At 53.4% G+C, this 17,602-nt stretch overlaps 1 protein-coding gene across 3 annotated transcripts in view; it reads right to left on the bottom strand.

Moving 5' to 3' along the window:
* Positions 1 to 16,781, bottom strand: part of Myh14 (myosin heavy chain 14) — a 60,417-nt gene extending 43,636 nt beyond the window's left edge. The window contains exons 1-10 of one of the 3 annotated variants that reach the window (XM_051174364.1): positions 16,560 to 16,781; positions 13,109 to 13,504; positions 8,771 to 8,927; positions 5,771 to 5,798; positions 5,502 to 5,604; positions 5,021 to 5,044; positions 3,168 to 3,260; positions 2,885 to 2,948; positions 1,463 to 1,561; positions 436 to 576 (exon numbers count right to left, since the gene is read on the bottom strand). In XM_051174364.1, the coding sequence (XP_051030321.1) occupies positions 436 to 576; positions 1,463 to 1,561; positions 2,885 to 2,948; positions 3,168 to 3,260; positions 5,021 to 5,044; positions 5,502 to 5,604; positions 5,771 to 5,798; positions 8,771 to 8,927; positions 13,109 to 13,501 (1,102 nt within the window). In that variant the 5' untranslated portion in view covers positions 13,502 to 13,504; positions 16,560 to 16,781. The remainder of the gene's footprint in view (positions 1 to 435; positions 577 to 1,462; positions 1,562 to 2,884; positions 2,949 to 3,167; positions 3,261 to 5,020; positions 5,045 to 5,501; positions 5,605 to 5,770; positions 5,799 to 8,770; positions 8,928 to 13,108; positions 13,505 to 16,559) is intronic. The other 2 variants (XM_051174365.1, XM_051174366.1) reach the window with 2 other exon arrangements.
* Between the last annotated feature and the right edge of the window lie 821 nt (positions 16,782 to 17,602).

Here is a 17,602-nt window from a genome sequence, read left to right on the forward strand (position 1 = left end):
AACTTTAAAATGAATCGAACAAAAGTATCTAAGATCAAGGTTGATCTCTGGCCTCCATAACCCTCACACGCATGCTCGTGCACACACACACACATGATCAAGCACACACACATGCTCGTGCACACACATGCTCCTGTACCTGCCCACACGCAAGCTCATGCACACACACACACACATGATCAAGCACACACACATGCTCGTGCACACACATGCTCCTGTACCTGCCCACACGCAAGCTCATGCACACATACACATGCTCATGCACACATACACATGCTCGTGCACACACACATGCTTGTGCACACACCACATCCGTACACACATGTCCATCTACACAAACTGAATATGTTCACACACACAAAAATAAACAAACAGATGCTTGAACACCCTGGCCAAAGCAGTAGTGGCTGTGTCCCACAGCTCAGGCCCACTTACCTGTGATCTCGTCCGGGAGGAAACCCAGCACGCGCAGGGACTCCAGCGTCTCCTGGAATAGCTCCCGCTCCTGGCCAGGGGATGATGAGGGCCCATTGGTCAGGAAGCGGTAATGGGAACAGGGCTCCAGGAGGAGATCAGCTGTATGGAGAAGGGCAGAAATCAGGCCGGGGCCACGTGTACCGTGACAGGACCCGCGCACCTGTCACAGGAGTGATGGGTGAGCCTGGGCTGGCAGGTGCAGACGGTGCATAGAACAACGGACTGTTCTTTTCGGGTTCTTCCAGTCTCCAATCTGGTGACCAAGATGGCCGAGACAGCACCCGGGGACACGTGTGCTGCCAAAGGCACCAAATGGGAACCAAGGTGGCAGAGAACAATGCAGGACCCGGGAGGGGGGAAAGCTGAGGAGCTACACAGTCTGACAGGTGGCTTGCCTGTCATTCTAGAACTTAGGAGACCGAGGCAGGAGGGGATTGCTGTGAGCTCCAGACTAGCCCGGGCTACATAGCAAGTTCTTGTCTCAAAAAGGATAGGAGAGACAAGAGGGCACACGTTCAGCTGCAAGGAGCGGAGCTGGCGACCGTAGGAAGGGAAGCAGGCACGCGCGTGGTGCCGGCAGGCGCCACAACGGATGGCAGCTTGCAGGCGCAACAGCACATGGAGCATGGAGTTGCCAGAGGCCACAGCAAGGCGCAGTCACCCACAGGGCCAGAAGGAACAGGGGTGCAGGAACGGAGCGGAGCAGACAGATTCGACAAGCAGGGGCGAGAGCCAGGAGGCAGCTGGAAGCAGAGGGTGGAGAGCAGGGCTGGAGGCCAGCTGACAGAACGCACTCCAGGAGCCCAGGGCTGCGCTGCTCGGCAAGCCCCTGTCCCCACACACCACAGGGGTGGCAGCACTGGACACACAGTGACCCTGTTCTCAGGATGGGGCTCCCGCTGAGAGTGCGGAGGAGAGGGCGCCTTTACGTCCATCTCCCACCCATTCTCCCAGGGCAAAGCAGGCTGGGAAGCGGGACACTGACCTTTCATCTGCTCCCCAGCGCCCCCTAGCAGCTGATAGAAGATATGGAAGCTGCATTCGTCCTTGGCCTGTCTGATGGCCCGGGACTTCTCCAGCAGATCTGGGAGGGAAAGCAAGTCAAGGAGCAAATAAGCTGCTTGCTGCCTGTGATCTCAATATTTGGAATGCAGAGACAGAAGGATTGTCATGAGTTCCAGATCAGCCTGGACTACATAATGAGTTCCAGACCATCATGTGAGCCCCTATCTCAAAATTTAGTTAATTAAAATAAAAATAATATGGAGCTGGCAGGATGGGTCAGTGGTTAAAACACAGGCTAGCTGGGTAATGCACACCTTTAATCCCAGCACTCAGGAGGCAGAGGCAGGCAAGATCTCTGTGAGTTCAAGGCCAGCCTGGTCTACAGAAGGAGTTCCAGGACAGCCAGGGTGGTTACCCAGAGAAACCGTCTCAGGGGGAAAAAAGAAAAGAAAAACTTAAAACAAAACCACAGGCTGTTTTATTTTTGCTTTGTTTGTTTTTTCAGGTTTTCTAGACAGGGTTTCTCTGTGTAGTCCTGGGCTGTCCTGGATCTCACCCTGTAGACCAGGCTGGCTGCAAACTCACAGAGATCCGCCTGCCTGTGCCTCCTGAGTGCTGGGATTAAAGGTGTGCACAACCACTGCCCGGCTCACAGGCTATTCTTAAACAGAGGGTGGAAGTTCAATTCCCATCACCCACATGGTGGCTCACAACCATTTGTAACTCTGTTCCAGGAGATCAAATGACCCCTTGTCTCTGACAGCACCTGGAACACGGTACACAGACATATATACATGGTAAACACCCACACATACAAAATAACAGAATAAGACAAACTTAAATCAATGGGAGACTGCAGTATGGTTCAATAGGTAAAGGTGCTTGCCATCAAGCTTAAAGATCTGAGTTCAATTCCCAGGACCCACATGGAGAGCCATCTCTTTAGCCCTCACCCTTCATTTTGCTTGGTATTTGGAGATGGGGTCCTGAGTGCTAGGATTACAGGCATGCCCTACTGTGAGCTACTTCAATGTGCTATATACCATTCCCTCGCTCCCTTGGGACTCTTCCTGAGAGTGTCTCATCGTGTTGTCTAGACAGCCAGGCACACCCTATACAATTCCAATGAGAGAACACTCTGGATGCCCACCCGGCTCTCCTAGAACCAGCCTTTCCTGTCTCTGCCTGGGCTCCTATGCCCCACAATCCCATAAAGCACAGCCAAGGGTCTGACCACAGGCTGAGTGGGACATCAGAAACGCAAGGCTGCATGGTCCCCAGCTGGGCATCACCATGGGGTCTCTGGAAGGACTACCCAGGGGTGTCTTTTCTGGGTGAGGGTTCAGAAGGATTGTCCTCCTTGGCTGCTACCCCATGGCCCCCAGGATCCCTCAGAGGATACATGTCTCAATATTCGCGCCCACGATGTAGCCAGCAACATCAAAGTTGATGCGGATGAATTTTCCCTGGAGCAAATTGGGGCAGAGTTTAAGTCGAGGGATCTCCCTAAATCCCCACCTCCCTACCACCCCAAGCTCTCACCAGTGGTGAGTCCCAGGCCACACACCTCCTCTCTCAAACACCAGGAGTTTAGACCCCTGCCTCCTCCCTCCACTCTTCTACGTCACCCCCCAAACGGGGGCCCCAGTCTCCCAGACTGCCAGGTGCACAGTCCCCTTGCTCACAAATCGGGAAGAGTTGTCATTCTTCACTGTCTTGGCATTGCCGAAAGCCTCCAGGATGGGGTTGGCTTGAAGAAGCTGCCGCTCTAGCTCCCCCTGCAGGGTATGGGAGACAGTGCATCAGTGAAAAGGGGGAGGAGCCTTCCTCATGGGGCCAGGGCTTCAGGCTGGCCTTCTCGGGTGGGCCTAAGGGGCCATGTGTGTTGTGGGGGAGTAGACAGGGCTCTGGGAGATTTGCTGAGTGGAAGTGAAACAACCACACGAAGGGGAAAATGGGGACCAGTCCTGTTCCCATTAATAAGAGACAAAGGTTCGAAGCCACAGCACAAACAACACGTTATTTCTACAGACACGCACGGTGGCAAACAGGGGGGAGAGGTCTGCAGGGTGCACGCCACCTGTTGACCACGCTCTGCTGACACGTTTGGTGCTGTAGCTCAAAGGTCCCTACATTACTTGATAAAACAAGATATATATATATGTATGTATGTATGTATGTATGTATGTATATTTCACGGCAGGATCCTTAATCTGAACCAATTCCAGTGCCTCAGTGTCAGAGCCAGGCACACAGTAGGTGCATGTGTTTTTCCAGGCTACATCAGTTGGTAGCTTTGTCAGATGGATAACAGGAGAGCTGCCAGGCACAGTGCTCACACCCCCAATCCCAGCATTTGGGAGTGTGAAGCAGGAAAACCGACAGACGTTCAAACCCTGCATGTGCTACAGAGCGGGTTCAGGGCCAGCCTGGGCTACAAAGTGAGGGTTCAAACCCTGCATGTGCTACAGAGCGGGTTCAGGGCCAGCCTGGGCTACAAAGTGAGGGTTCAAACCCTGCATGTGCTACAGAGCGGGTTCAGGGCCAGCCTGGGCTACAAAGTGAGGGTTCAAACCCTGCATGTGCTACAGAGCGGGTTCAGGGCCAGCCTGGGCTACAAAGTGAGAGCCTATCTCAGAAAAAAAGTAGTAAAACAAACAAAAAAGATGATGTGCAAAGTGAGGGCCGTGGCTTGGACATGTGAGAGCTTATTTCTCCAGCCTTCTGGGAGGACTGGCTCAGGTGTCTGGGTCATTGTGTGATGGCATCTGTGGCCTCTCTCTGCACACATGGCAGGCAGGACAGGTCCAGGCTGCACAATTAAGTAGGACTGGAGTATGCACACAGTATGGCTTCTCTGCAGTGGGGACTTAATTGCATGCACACAGTAGGGCTTCCATGACTCTGTGCAGACAGCAGGACTGCACTAAAAGCAGCATAGGGTCTGGGCATGTGCACATAGTGGGGCCACCATGAATGGTAGTGGGGACCCTTGCTTTGTGCACACGAATACTGGAGGGGGGGTAACTGCACGCATATAGTAGGACTATACGAAGAGACAGCATGGGTCTAGGCATGAATGGCAGGGGCTTGGCCACATGTACACAGGCGAGCTACAGTAAATGCTAGCATCAGGCCTAAGCATGTGCACACAGTAGGGCTGGCACAAATATTATGGGAGAGCTGTCTTTGTACACAGTAAGACGAACTGAATAGCAGTATGGGATACACATGCCAGGGCTGCCATGAACCACAGGATGAGTTAGGTCGCATTCACATAATAGAACTTTCCATAGGGTTGCTTGGACACAGTAGGGCTGCATGGAGAGTGGTAGGGGATCTTGGCTTCATGCACACAGTATGTCTAAGTTAGATGGCCATGAATCCCTGGTATGTGCATAGTAGGACTGCCATCAGTGGCCCTGTGGGTCCCGGGGATGCTGGTATGCCATTCTTGGGCCCTGTCTCCCACATGTCTGTGGGCTGGCAACCCACAAGGGGTGGCACCGGGGTGGCAAGGGGATTCCCTGCTACTCACATAAGACATGGTGCTGACGGAGGCCTGAGGAAGTCACGGGACAGGAGACATGGACCAGGACACGGCACATGGAACATGGACAGACACGTGGGTGAACTGGAGGCCTTAGGGCAGAGCTGGGGCTGAGGGGATGGGGAAATGGGAGTGGGGTGCAGGGAAACCTCAGGGATGATGCGCCCAGGCTTAAATCCCACTGCACCGCCCCCTCTGCCCCACCATGACTCACCCACCGTGACTGAGGGCTAAGACTCGGGACGCCTCTATAGCCCTCCAAATCAAGCACTAGTCTAGAACCAACAAGGCTAAGAACCAGCCTCATCTCTCCGATCTGCTAGCCTCTGGCTCTATGATGAGCACATAGTAGGTGCTCAGGTAGTACAGGCAGAAGTAGGGCCCTGTACCACCTGTGGGTGTGGAACGCAGCCCAAGACAAGGGTGCTGCTGTGGCAGGTCTGGGATGTCCCAAGGCTGCATGGCTTACAGGGACACCAGGCTCCTTCCTGCCCTTGGGAGACGACGCCACGTGGGCCAGATACTGGATGACCTTTTTGGTGTTCTCCGTCTTCCCAGCTCCAGACTCCCCTCTGTGGGGGCAGCAAGGGGGGTTGGAGTGAGCAGGGCAACCAGGCAGCCCTTCCCGCCCCAGTTATGCAGGGCCACGCCCACTGGCACTCTGCCACACCCACTGGGACCCTTCCCATCTGAGCCCATCTGTGGGCTCTGCCTCTGAAGCCCTTTCGGGTGACTCACGTGCAGAGAATGGACTGGTCCTCACGATCTGCAGGGACAGAAGGGAATGGTACGTTACCCACACGGGCCTCTAGTCCCCTGGCCCCCTGCATCTCAAAATCTTTCCAGAGACACAGGGCATGGCAGGATTGTGATGTACAGCCCTGCTGGGTTCAGATACTCTGTCCTGACTCTACCTCCCGCTTGCCGTCCCTCTCTGAGTCTTTATTTCCTCGTCAGTAAGGTGGGGAGACAAGGAGCCCCAACTATACAGACTATAATTCACCTGTCAGCTCGATTTAAGTCCCTACTGTGTGTCAGCCACCGCAGGCTGGGCCTGGCACCACCATCTCACCATGCACCCTCGCCACCTACTAAGTGCCAGGTCCTGTTACCAACATAAAAAGGAAAACTGAATGACAGAGCTAAGATAGAAAATCTGGGACCACAGGCAGTGACGAGAGGCTGGGGACCTCCCCGTCCTCAGGGGAGGTGTCATTTAGGGCACAGTCACAGTGTAAGTCTTTGGAAACCATTCAACCAGGCAATAAGTTGACTTCATTGTAATTACATGACCTGTGCTCTCCTGGGGTAAAGACCCTGTGGAGAGGTAAAGGATGAGGGTGTCGGTGCTGTGACAGCTAATCAGGTTACTCGGCGCAAGAGCTCCCATCGAACTTGCGGTGATGTATACTGTGACAATGCACCGGGTCTGAACTAAAGACCAGGTCTGTGATACAGGCTCCTCTCTGAGTCGCTCTGCGCCTCCATCTCCCTATCTAAAAAGCCCCTTAGCTAACAAGGCTGTACTCAGAATCAACATGGGTTGGTCAGCTGGCTCAGTGGACAAGAACACTGGGAGCTATTGCAGAGGACCCAGGTCCTATTCCCAGAAACCGCATGGCAGCTCACAACTATAGTAGGTCATAGCTTCTGTTTCAGGGCCCCCAACGCCTCCTCTGGCCTCAGCAGGCAGCAGACATGTAAGCAGTGTAGAGACATGCATGCAGGAAAAACATCCATTCCCCAAAGATAAAATTCATAAACCTTTTTTAACACCCGATGGTGGGGGCACACACCTTTAATCCAGCACCTGGGAGGCAGAGGCAGGCAGATCTCTGTGAGTTCAAGGCCAGCCTGGTCTACAAAGAGAAACCCTGTCTCGAACCCTCCCCCCAAAAAACAACTTTTTTTAAAAAAGCAAGATTTAGATAGCTCAGTGGGAAAAGGCACCTGCCACCAAGCCTGATGGCCTGAGTTTGAGTCCTAGGACCTAGATGACGATGAAATGGAGACACAACCAGCCACAGGCACTTGCCTAGCCTGCACCACGTGACTCAGGTACAATGTAGTGGTCCATACCAACAGTCTCAACAGGAGATTCTGGAGTCAAAATCACCCTTACCTACATGAGTGTTAGGGGCCAGCCTGGGCTTCATGAGATCATCCCCCAAACAAAAACGTCCAATGCAATACCCAGTACAGAATGAAAATGAAATTCAGAGTGGGATACGGGGCTTGGGGGAGGCAGTGGCCAAGACATTGGGTTCAAGCCATACTTCAGCACCTACCCTTCAGTGTGGCCATGGGCAGTAACTCTACTGCTCTGTGCCTCAGTTTCCCCTGCTGGAAATGAGTGATAATAAAAGAAACTACACTGCAGGACTATTACGAGGTTAAATGATGTAGCCAAGAGACAGGTCCTGGAGGACACTTCTGTGTCTTGTACGGAAATGGACTGACCTGTTGTGGAACACTAGTTTAAGGTGTGGTTCATTTGTTTAATGATAAAAAGATGTGTTAGATTCTTTTATGCTGCATTTGTTTAACTGACGCTCTGTCTGTCTAAAACACCTGATTGGTCTAATAAAGCGCTGGTGGCCAATAGCAAGGCAGGAGGAAGGATGGACGGGACTGGCAGGCAGAGAATAAATAGGAGGAAAAGAGAGAAGAAGATAAAGATAAAAGACGGAGGACTCCAGGGGCCAGCCAGCCACAGAGTAAGAAGGAAAGAAAGGTACACAGAAATAGAGAAAGGTAAAAGCCCAGAGGCAAAAGGTAGACTGGATAATTTCAGAAAAGCTGGCTAGAAACAAGCAAGGTAAGGCCAGACATTTATAAGTAAGAATAAGACTCTGTGTGATTTATTTGGGAGCTGAGTGGCAGGCCTCCCAAAGGAGTAAAAACAAAACAAACAAACAAAACCAACAGCATGGAGCCTGGCTGACCCAGCAGGTACTCAGTGACATCGTGGGCAGACCTACAGACTGCTTCCCACGCCCAGGGGACTGACCACAGACAGACCACATTCGGGGGCCTTCACACCAAAGGCAAAGCAGTTTGCCCTGAACTAATAAGAAACTAACAACAGAAAGACAGAGGGAGGGGCTGGAGAGATGCTTGACTGAGGACCTGCGTGGTCTCCTCCACCCACCCAAAAAGCGGGACAGGTGGGGGACACCAGTGCTCGGGAAGCAGAGACAACTTCCAGGTCTGAGGCTGACTCTGGTTCAGTTCCCAGCACTTATGAATGGCAGCTCACACGGCCTCTAACTCTAGTTCCAGAGGATCTGATGCCTTCTTCTGGTTCCAATGGCAACTGCACTCACATGCACATAGCCACACACACACACACACACACGCATGCACACACGCACACCTGTGCATGCGTACGCGTGCACCCTGGAAAAAGTCAAAAACAAAAACCAAGGAAGGAAGGAGATCACATAACCTAATCCATTATCACTCATGACCCGACACAGTATCTACTGTGAAACAGATGTGCCACATTACACATTTACTGCCTCTCTGGGAAACGTCTATAGAAGCCAGCATCAGTTGCCTTTCAGAACAATACTGCCGTGAACACACAGGCGGATTTTTTTTAAGGCCCGCGTGGCAAGAGCTGGAGCACAGTCCCCCTTCAGGTGTGTTCCCAAACTGCCCTTCACGCCTGGCCCTGGTTCCCAGCAGCACTCAGTGTCCGGTCTGCTCCCCCCACAGAGCTGCCCATACACTCACCCTGCAGCATGCTGCGGTACGCTCCCTCTGTTACAGCATACACGTGTGGCGGCGCCTCGTGGCGCTTCTTGCCCCGGTACATTTCCACAATGGCCTCCGTGTAGATGGGCAACTGCTTGTATGGGTTGATGACCACGCAGAAAAGGCCAGAGTAGGTCTATGGCGGGCAGGAGGGGAGAGCGTGTCAGGTGGATGCCCACAGTGGAAGGGCAGAGCTGTGGTGGAGAGCTGGGTCAGGGTGTACATGCCCAGAGGAGCCCGTGCAAGGCTTAAGGTCTAACTACACTGAGACAATATAAAGGTGAATTTCCTTTTATTGATGTTTTGCTTATTTTTGTTTTAGTAAGGGTCTTACTCCATGGCCTTGGTTGAACTGAAAATTCACGAATTCTCCTGCCTCTGCCTCCTCAGGGCTGAGATTGTGAGTGTGTTTACTATGCCTGACTCTATGAGTGTGTGTGTGTGTGTGTGTGTGTGTGTGTGTGTTCATGTGTATGGGTGTTTTGCCTGGGTCTGTGCACCACATGCATGCAGGACCCACAGAGGCCAGTAGAGCACACGGGGTCTCTTGATTGCAGAGATGGCTGTGAGCTGCCCTCTGGAAGCTGGGAGATTGAAGAAGGGTCCTCTGCATGAGCAAATGCTCTTAGTCGCTAAGTCATCTCTCGCTAAGTCATCTCTGTAGCCCTGTTTGTGGTTGTTCATTGTTTGAGGCAAGTCTCACTCTCTAGTTCAGCCTGGAAAACTGCAGCAATCCTCCTGCCTCAGTCTCCCAAGTGATAAGATTACAGGAACGAGCCACTTGGCCAGCATGAATGTTGCTAACACTGCTAAGCTAACTGTAGTAGACTCACATCTTCCCAGATTGACCATGGAGGTCAGTGAGGCCAGTGGGTACCCTCAGGTCACAGGCCTCTGGCTCCTCTAATGGACTCATGGAAGGAACACACGTGGCCCTCTGGTGAAGCCTCAAGGCTACAAAAGGGTTAGTGGCAGCAACAGTGTACGTGTGTAATCTCGGCACTCGGGAGGCTGAAGCTCCGGGTGCCGGGTGCCGGGCCGCCTGAGCCTGAGGTCCAATGCATTCACAATATCATCAGGGACACTCAGCACCCACGGAGGTGGCTAGGCAGCCCAGAACTAGTCAGTCCCTTAGCTAAATCAGCCAGACAGCTAACTAGCCTAATTCGCTGGAGACAGCCCGCTGAACAAGCTGGAGAGCCACAGCTGCTTATTAGTTAGGCCAGTCAGGCAATTGCTGACTCTAGTGGGTACCCCTCCCGCCCGGCTGTGGCAGGGTGTGGCCACCAGGCAGCCTGGTGCCTCCTCTTCTCTTCATAGAAGAGGCGGGCAGCTGGCCACAAGCAGAAGAACCAGTCAGCCTAGTATCTATCTCCCAGGCTGCTCCCAGAGGTCTCAGGGTGGGGCGGCTGGACCACATTCCCTGGGAGGGTATCTCATGGCCGCTGGCGCCAGAGCCCACTCCCCATGCCAGCCCCTTGGGCCAGACACAGCTTGGGTAACACCCAGGACAGAAACCCGAGCTGGCTAGCAGGGCCAGGGAGAAATGGGAAGGCCTCAGTTCCTAGAGGGTCTATGGAAGGGTCTGGAAGGGCTGCCTTGCCTGGATGGTTCTAAAGACGGGCCTGCTCTGCTCCACCCTCCACGTCCCCACACAATTCAACAATATTCCCCTGTCTGGAAGAGGGTGACAGCCTGCCTCATTACAAAGGCCCTGGGATTAAGAGAGAATGAATCCAGCCAACCAAGGTGGCCCCACCTGCCTCTCCAAACAGTAGTCTGGGATGCTCAGGTTACAGACCCACCTGGAGCCAAAGCTGCCTGGGCTCTATCTGTCCAGGGCTGGGAGCCAGAGGCTGAGTTTCCAGCTGTGCGCACCTTCCAGGAAGGATGGACCCCCTTAAAGGCTCAGTGACAGCCAGACTTGGTAGCACAGGCCTACCATCACAGCTACTCTAGAGACTGAGGCAGGAGGATCAGAAGATAGCATAGGCAACCTAGTGAGAATTTGTCTCAAAGAAAAAAGATCTAAAGATGTGGCTCAGAAATAGAGCCCCTGCCTAGAATCCCCCAGTGAGGGGCTGGGGCGTGGCTCAGTGGTAGAGCCCCTGCCTAGAATCCCCCAGTGAGGGGCTGGGAGTGTGGCTCAGAAATAGAGCCCCTGCCTAGAATCCCCCAGTGAGGGGCTGGGAGTGTGGCTCAGTGGTAGAGCCCCTGCCTAGAGTCCTCCAGTGAGGGGCTGGAGGTAAAGCTCACCATGAGAAAGGCTGTGAGTTTGATCCCCAACACTGTAGGGAAATAGTCCTAAACATTCAACCCTGGATAATGGGACTTGCAGCCTCTTCCTAGAAAGGCTCTAACAGTGACACACTGTCCTGAGTCACATGGAGCACAGAGTCCCTTACATGGCCATTGACTCCACCCTGTCTCCTCCACCTCTATAGTCCCACTGAAGGGACCCATCCCCTTGCCAAGTCAAGGCCCCTGGGGACCTCCCCTGCTCTTGTCCCAGCTAGTCTGCAAACGCGTGTGGCGCACTGGCCATCGGACAGGAATGGAGCCTAAATCCTGGTGCTACCAAGTCCCTACTGGTTGGTCCTGAGCAAGCAACCCCTCTAGGAATCACTGTCTCATTGAGGAGACAAGGGTGCTTCCTCCTGGCACGGCTGAGAGCCTGTCAGTGGTTTACCGGGAACTCAGCCCCTATCTGCAACACTGTGTCTGTTCAGAATGATCACTATTATCCACTTGTATTAGGCCAAGCTGAGGGGAAAACCAGACTGGTCCCTACCTCACAGCCTGGTATGCATGGCTTCGGGCGAGGACAACAAGAATTCCTGGGGAGGTAACTCAGAACCGAGCCTAGCGGAGAGAGCTGTGTGTACCCACACTAATGGTTATTATCAGGGATGGACAGGCTTCCACAGATTCCTCGGTAGCCTGGGCCCGAGTCACTTAACATTCTGGAATGCCAGTGACATCAACAGTTCCCCGCAAAGAAGCCAGCCAATAACTCCACAACAGCACTCAGAACAGTGCCCAGCACAGCATAAGTACTTGATAAATATTTACCAGTCATTATTCTCAGAGGGTTTTTTTTTTTTCATTATAGCTGCAACATTCTTTGTTAAACTCTATAATCCTGTTTGCTCTCTTTTAAATGGAGTTAATCACACCTTAGCTGTCCATGAGACACACCCTGCAAGCTTATTTAAAAGAAGAAAAAAATCTATGTGCATGTCACCCCACCCCCACCCCAGCGTTGCATGTGGGTAGTGGCGTGAGGCAGTGAGTAGGCATTCTAGAGGCCTCCTCACATGATTCTAACGTGTAGCCAGGATGAGGAGCCACTTATGGTGCTGCACAGCTCCCCTGTGCAGGAGCCCTACCTTGTGCTACGCAGACATCAAAAATGGATCACAGAGCTTGGCAGACCACCTTAGTCAACCTGAAAACCATCAATCCCATCACACTGTTTTGCTTTATTCTGCTGTTTTGAAACAGGAGATCACTCTACAACCCAGCTGGCCTCAAAGTCAAGTGGTAAGACGGCTCAGCAAGTAAAGGTGCTTGCCGCAAAGCCTGATGACCTGAGTTTGAACTCCAAGACTCTTGTGATAGAAAACGGAAACCAATCCAGCGAGTGTGCTCTGACCTCCACATGTGTCCCCGCCCCCAAACAAATACATGTCATCGTTTTTTAAAGACCTCCTCTCCTCTCTCCTCTGGTTACATGATGGGTTTTATTTTTGTTTCTTTCTCTTGGTCTTTTAGTAAAATGGGTTAATAATGGCCACTGCCTTGCTGAACAAATTAAATAAACTAATAATGGGAGTTGTGTAGGCTCGGGGCTCATTAATTTTCACTCTTTATTATTACAGAATGATACAGGGTGACCCCATACAGGACACCCAGACAGGTGTTAGCAGGCTCCAATCATCCGATAGTGTACAAGCTGGGCCAGTCTTAGGGTTGCAAGCCTGACATTCCAGCTACTCTGAAGGATGGGGCAGCAGGAGCCCAGGTTAAAGGCTAACTTCAGTTACAAGGTCCCATCTCAAGGCAAAAAACCAGAACGCTGGCTGCGGAAGTGGCTCAGTGTTAGAGCCCCTGCCTAGAATCCCCCAGTGAGGGGCTGGGGGCGTGGCTCAGTGTTAGAGCACCTGTCTAACCTCCTAGTCCATAAAAAATAAAGCATTATAAATTTGCACCAGTTGGAGGGCCTTCACAGGACATGGGCGGATACTCTAGGCCACTCCTTGTTAATCCAGGTCGGGTTGGTGACACCTGGCGCCCCACCCAGGGAATGTCACTCACATAAATGAGCCCGGAGTAGTAGCGCTCTCGCAAGTTGTGCAGGACAGAGGCCTCATTGAGGCAGGTGAGCTCAGCCATGTCCTCTGCCTTGCTGAACTTGGGTGGGTTCATGCGCTGGATTTGGTCCCTGGGCAGCCGCAGGCGCCGCCCACTCTCCGCCAGCTCCACCTCTGCCTCCTCCTCCCCTTCATCGCGTAGGGCTGCAGCCTCGAATCCATGCAGTTCTGAGGGCACCCACACCAGGCGACGTGCTGTCCACTCCACCTGCGGCCCTCCAGGGCCGCCCACACTTGGTGTTCGCGGTGTGAACAGGAACGGTTGGGCCGCCTCAGGCACGGGGCCTGGCCTGGCAGCCACCTTCCTCCCAGGCACGGACAGGGTCACTGCAGCCATGGTCTGTGGGGAGAGAGTGGACACATCAGGTGGCTCTGTCTTTGGCCGTACTGGAGCTTAAACACCTCCTGCATGCTAGAAGCACGGCCACTGAGTCACACCCTCAGACCCCCCCCCTCTCTCGGTTTTGGTTTTTTGAGACAGGGTTTTACTGTGTAGCCCTGGCTGTCCTGTAGCCCTCTCACTGTAGACCAGGCTAGCCTCAAACTCAGAGACCTGCCTGCCTCTGCTTCGAGTGTTGGGATTAAAGGTGTGTGCCAACTACTGCCCCTCCACTTATTATTTTAAAACAGGTCTTGCTAAGTCACTCAGTCTAGCCTTGAATTTACAATCCCCTGCTTCAGTCTTAGAGTAGATGGGATGACAAGACTGTGTCCCCTGGACCACCTTTACTTTTTAAAAACAATTCATTTAAGTTGAATGCAAGGGCGCACGCCTTTAATCCCAGCGCCGGGGAGGCAGAGACAAGCAGATTTCTGAGTTTGAGGCCAGCATGGTCTATAAAGCAAGTTCCAGGACAGCCAGGGCTACAGAGAAACCCTGTCCCAAAAAACAAACAAACAAACGATAAATAAATTAATCCATTTATATGGGGCTGGAGAGACATCTCAGAAGTTGAGAGTGTGCATTGCTCTTCAGAGGGTCTGAGGTTGCTTTCCTGTGTGTCAGGGGTTCGCACCTGCCTGTGAGTCCCTCTCCAAAGCCCATGCCTCTAGCTGTTGAGGACTCACGCTTGCACACACACCACACACAGTAATATAAATAAATCTTCCTGTAAAAGATGTATTTTTATGGGCTGGAGAGATGGCTCGGTGGTTAAGATCACTAGCTGGTCTTCCAGAGGTCCTGAGTTCAGTTCCCAGCAACCACATAGTGGCTCACAGCCATCTGTAATGAGATCTGGCGCCCTCTTCTGGCATGAAGAGGTACATGCAGACAGAACAGTATATACATATGTATAGTGTGTGTGCTTGGGTGTGCTTGGGTGAGTTTGTATGTACCACATGTGTGCAAGTTCTCACGGAGGCCAGAGCATGGCATCAAGTCCCTGGAAGTGGAGTGATGGGATGCAGATGTTGAGAACCGAAGGGCAGTTCTCTGTGCATGCAATCAGTGCTACAAAACACCGAGCCACCTGTACACACCCCCCCCCCTTCAAAACAACAGGATTTATCTGTAGTGGGTGCTGGGAATTGCACAGAGGACCTCTCCAAGAGCAGCCAGCGCTCTTAACTGCGGAGCCACCAGCCAGTGCCTCCCTGCAAATGTGCTTACTATAAAATTTTAAAGACACACTTGGCTTACATTCTGTTTATATTGGATGGTACTGTTCTAATCTCAGGAGGCAGTTAAAAGTAAATTGTCACAAACATGTAAATGGTTTAAGCTGTGATAAATGGCTGTCAGAGGTGAGCAGGGGAAAGAGTAACGCTGGTGCCCAGACTGTGCTTACATTTTAACTGGACTGACTGGAGAAGGCGTTCCTAATGTATTGCTTTTTAAAACAGAGACCTGAGTGGGCCTAAGGAGGGATCTGTGATGAAGGGGCAAAAGCAAAGGCCCTGGGGCAGGAATGTGTCCACCGTCTGCAGCACTCCGCAGTGGCTGGGCAGCAAAGGCCACCGCCACGCTTTACACTCAGAGGGGGCCGGGTAGGGCACAGATCTGACGTTTGTCACCAAGCTTTCTGGGCACCTCTGGTCCCGCCTGCCCCATAACAACAGGAGGATCACCAATCCCCATCCCCTCTCTGGCTCCATCCACTCAATCCTTCTTACATTCACTGGACATTCTCAGAGGCCCTGGGGGCCCGCCTGCCTTTGAGCAGTTCTTAGGGTGTGGACCCAGCTGAGCTGGGATTCTTTACAGAGGCTTCCAGGACGCAGCTGGGGTGTCTGGGCACCTTCCCATCCTCCAGGACACTGACTCGGGAACACAGCAATTTCAGGGCTGCCCAACATCCCACAGAAAATGTCCCACACTGGTGTCCCCTGCAGGAAGCAGCCCCTACTGTCCCATCAAGCCGCCCCCCCACCCCCAATCAAAGGACACCTGAGGGCACCCACCTTCCTCTCTGCCGCTTCACCTCTGTGACCAGGCCACCTTCCCCTCCAGCACACCCCTTGGGGACGTCCCTCCAAGCACTCAGCTTGCTCCTCCCATATCTTGTCCCCCCAAGCATGCCCCAGGAACCTCTCTCATTGCAAACTTCCACTGTCCAGGGCCCCTCCTGGCCCTTCCCACACCCACAGCACCAACAGCCTGGTTCCCAGCCACTGTGGCCCCTGTGCTCTACAAATGGTGAGCCCCAAAGGGCCAAGGATCACCCCAGGCTCCAGTGTGGCAAAGATACACCCAGAGCCAAGCCCCATCTCAGGGACTTTACCCCACCCCACCCACCTGCTTCCTCTCCAGCCTGGTGGCCTTTGACCAGGAAGGGTTTGGTGGCTTTGTACCTCCCCGCCCCATTACTCCCCCCAAGAGCGAGAAGAGCAGCCTCCATCCATCGCTTCTGACCCAGAGTCCAGGCCCAGGACCCCGGGTCTCCAGCCCTGTCTCCACTGGACACAGGCATCATCTAGAGCCTGACTGCAGCCAGGGTTAGACGTGGGGAGGACCTGGCCCCAAAAGCTGAGCCCCAGCCACACACCCCTCCCTTAGGCAGCAGGAATGTGCTGCCAGGACTCATTAGTGTCACTTAGGCAGGTGAGAGCACTTGGGAGGGGCGGACAGAGCTGTGCAGAAGGAAAGCAGCCAGGGCCCCGCCCGCCTGGGCAGGGGCTGGGACGGTACCAAGCCTATGACCTCAGCCTATGGGTCCAGCTTTCTCCCTCAGACCCAGGGGTCCTGATCCCAGCCTCCTACCCCAGCTGAGGGGCCCTGATCCCAGCCTCCTCTCTCAGGCCTAGGGGTCTTGACCCCCACCTCGCCTCCCTCAGACCCAGGGGTCCAGGCCCCAGCCTCCTCCCTCAGACCCAGGGATCCAGGCCCCAGCCTCCTCCTTCAGGTCCAGGGTTTCTGATCCCAGCTCTCCTCCCTCAGACCCAGGAGTACAGACCTCAGCCCTCCTCCTTGAGACACTGGGGTCCACGCTCAGCTTCCTCCTTCTGATTGGGGTACACGGCCGTGTACCTCCGGAAGCCCAGATGGATCCTAACCCTCTCTCCTCCTAACCAAGCGCCCCGTGGCCTGCCTCCTGTATCCTGTGGACCCCGAGGCTACCTGGGCACCCGGTGGTGGAGAGATGGGGAGGGCTTGGAGTCCAGATCCTTTCCAGCACTCAGGTGAGGCCGGCTCTGCGGTCCAGCAAGGGGCGGGGCCTCTCGCGTCAGGAGGCGGGACCGGTCTCTGACATCACCCGACACCTGCCGGGCTGGGTGAGGGGGCGGAGCCTGGCGCCGCAGCCAGCAGAGGAAGAACCTGTTGCCAGGTGGACCGTGCTGGACAAAGGTGAAGGTCTGGCGCAGAGTCGGACTGCGCACGCCTAGGGTTCAAATCCCTCCCCAGATTTCTGGACCTCTGCATTCCTCGCTAGGAATTGAGGCTCATGAAATCAATAAAAATCATATGAAAAAAGGGACCTAGATTGGTGCTTTATCATTTCTTTTATCTCTGAACCTCAGTTTCCCCAACCCTGGAAGTGGGGCACCCCAATCCTCAGGTACAATGTCAAAATGCTACGTCAAAAGCTATGTCAGCGTCGTGAGCTTGGGTTTCTTCAAGGTGAACTGAAGAGGAGACATGGGGTGGGCGTGTCTGCCATAAGCTTATGGTTTTCCCTTTAGATGTTAAAGAGTTCTGACTTACAGAACAATTTGTTTTTCCTTTCTTTCTTTTTCTTTTTTTCTGATACAAGGTCTTCATGCAGCCTAGGATGGCCTGGAACTCATGGTGTAGCTAAGGCTGGTCTTGAACTACTGATTACTACTGTGGTGTTATTAAAAGCGGGGACACATGGCCAGGTACACCAGGCCCCTCCAACCACCCACCACAGTACACCTCTCCTTCCCAGTGAAATGGGAACCACAGAAACCACCTCAAATCTATTTTCTACGGAAGAGGATTTTAGTTGCAAAGTGCCCAAGTCCGTTGTGAGGATAC

The sequence above is a fragment of the Phodopus roborovskii genome, unplaced genomic scaffold (genome assembly GCF_943737965.1).
Source record: "Phodopus roborovskii unplaced genomic scaffold, PHOROB, whole genome shotgun sequence".
Taxonomy (NCBI): domain Eukaryota; kingdom Metazoa; phylum Chordata; class Mammalia; order Rodentia; family Cricetidae; genus Phodopus; species Phodopus roborovskii.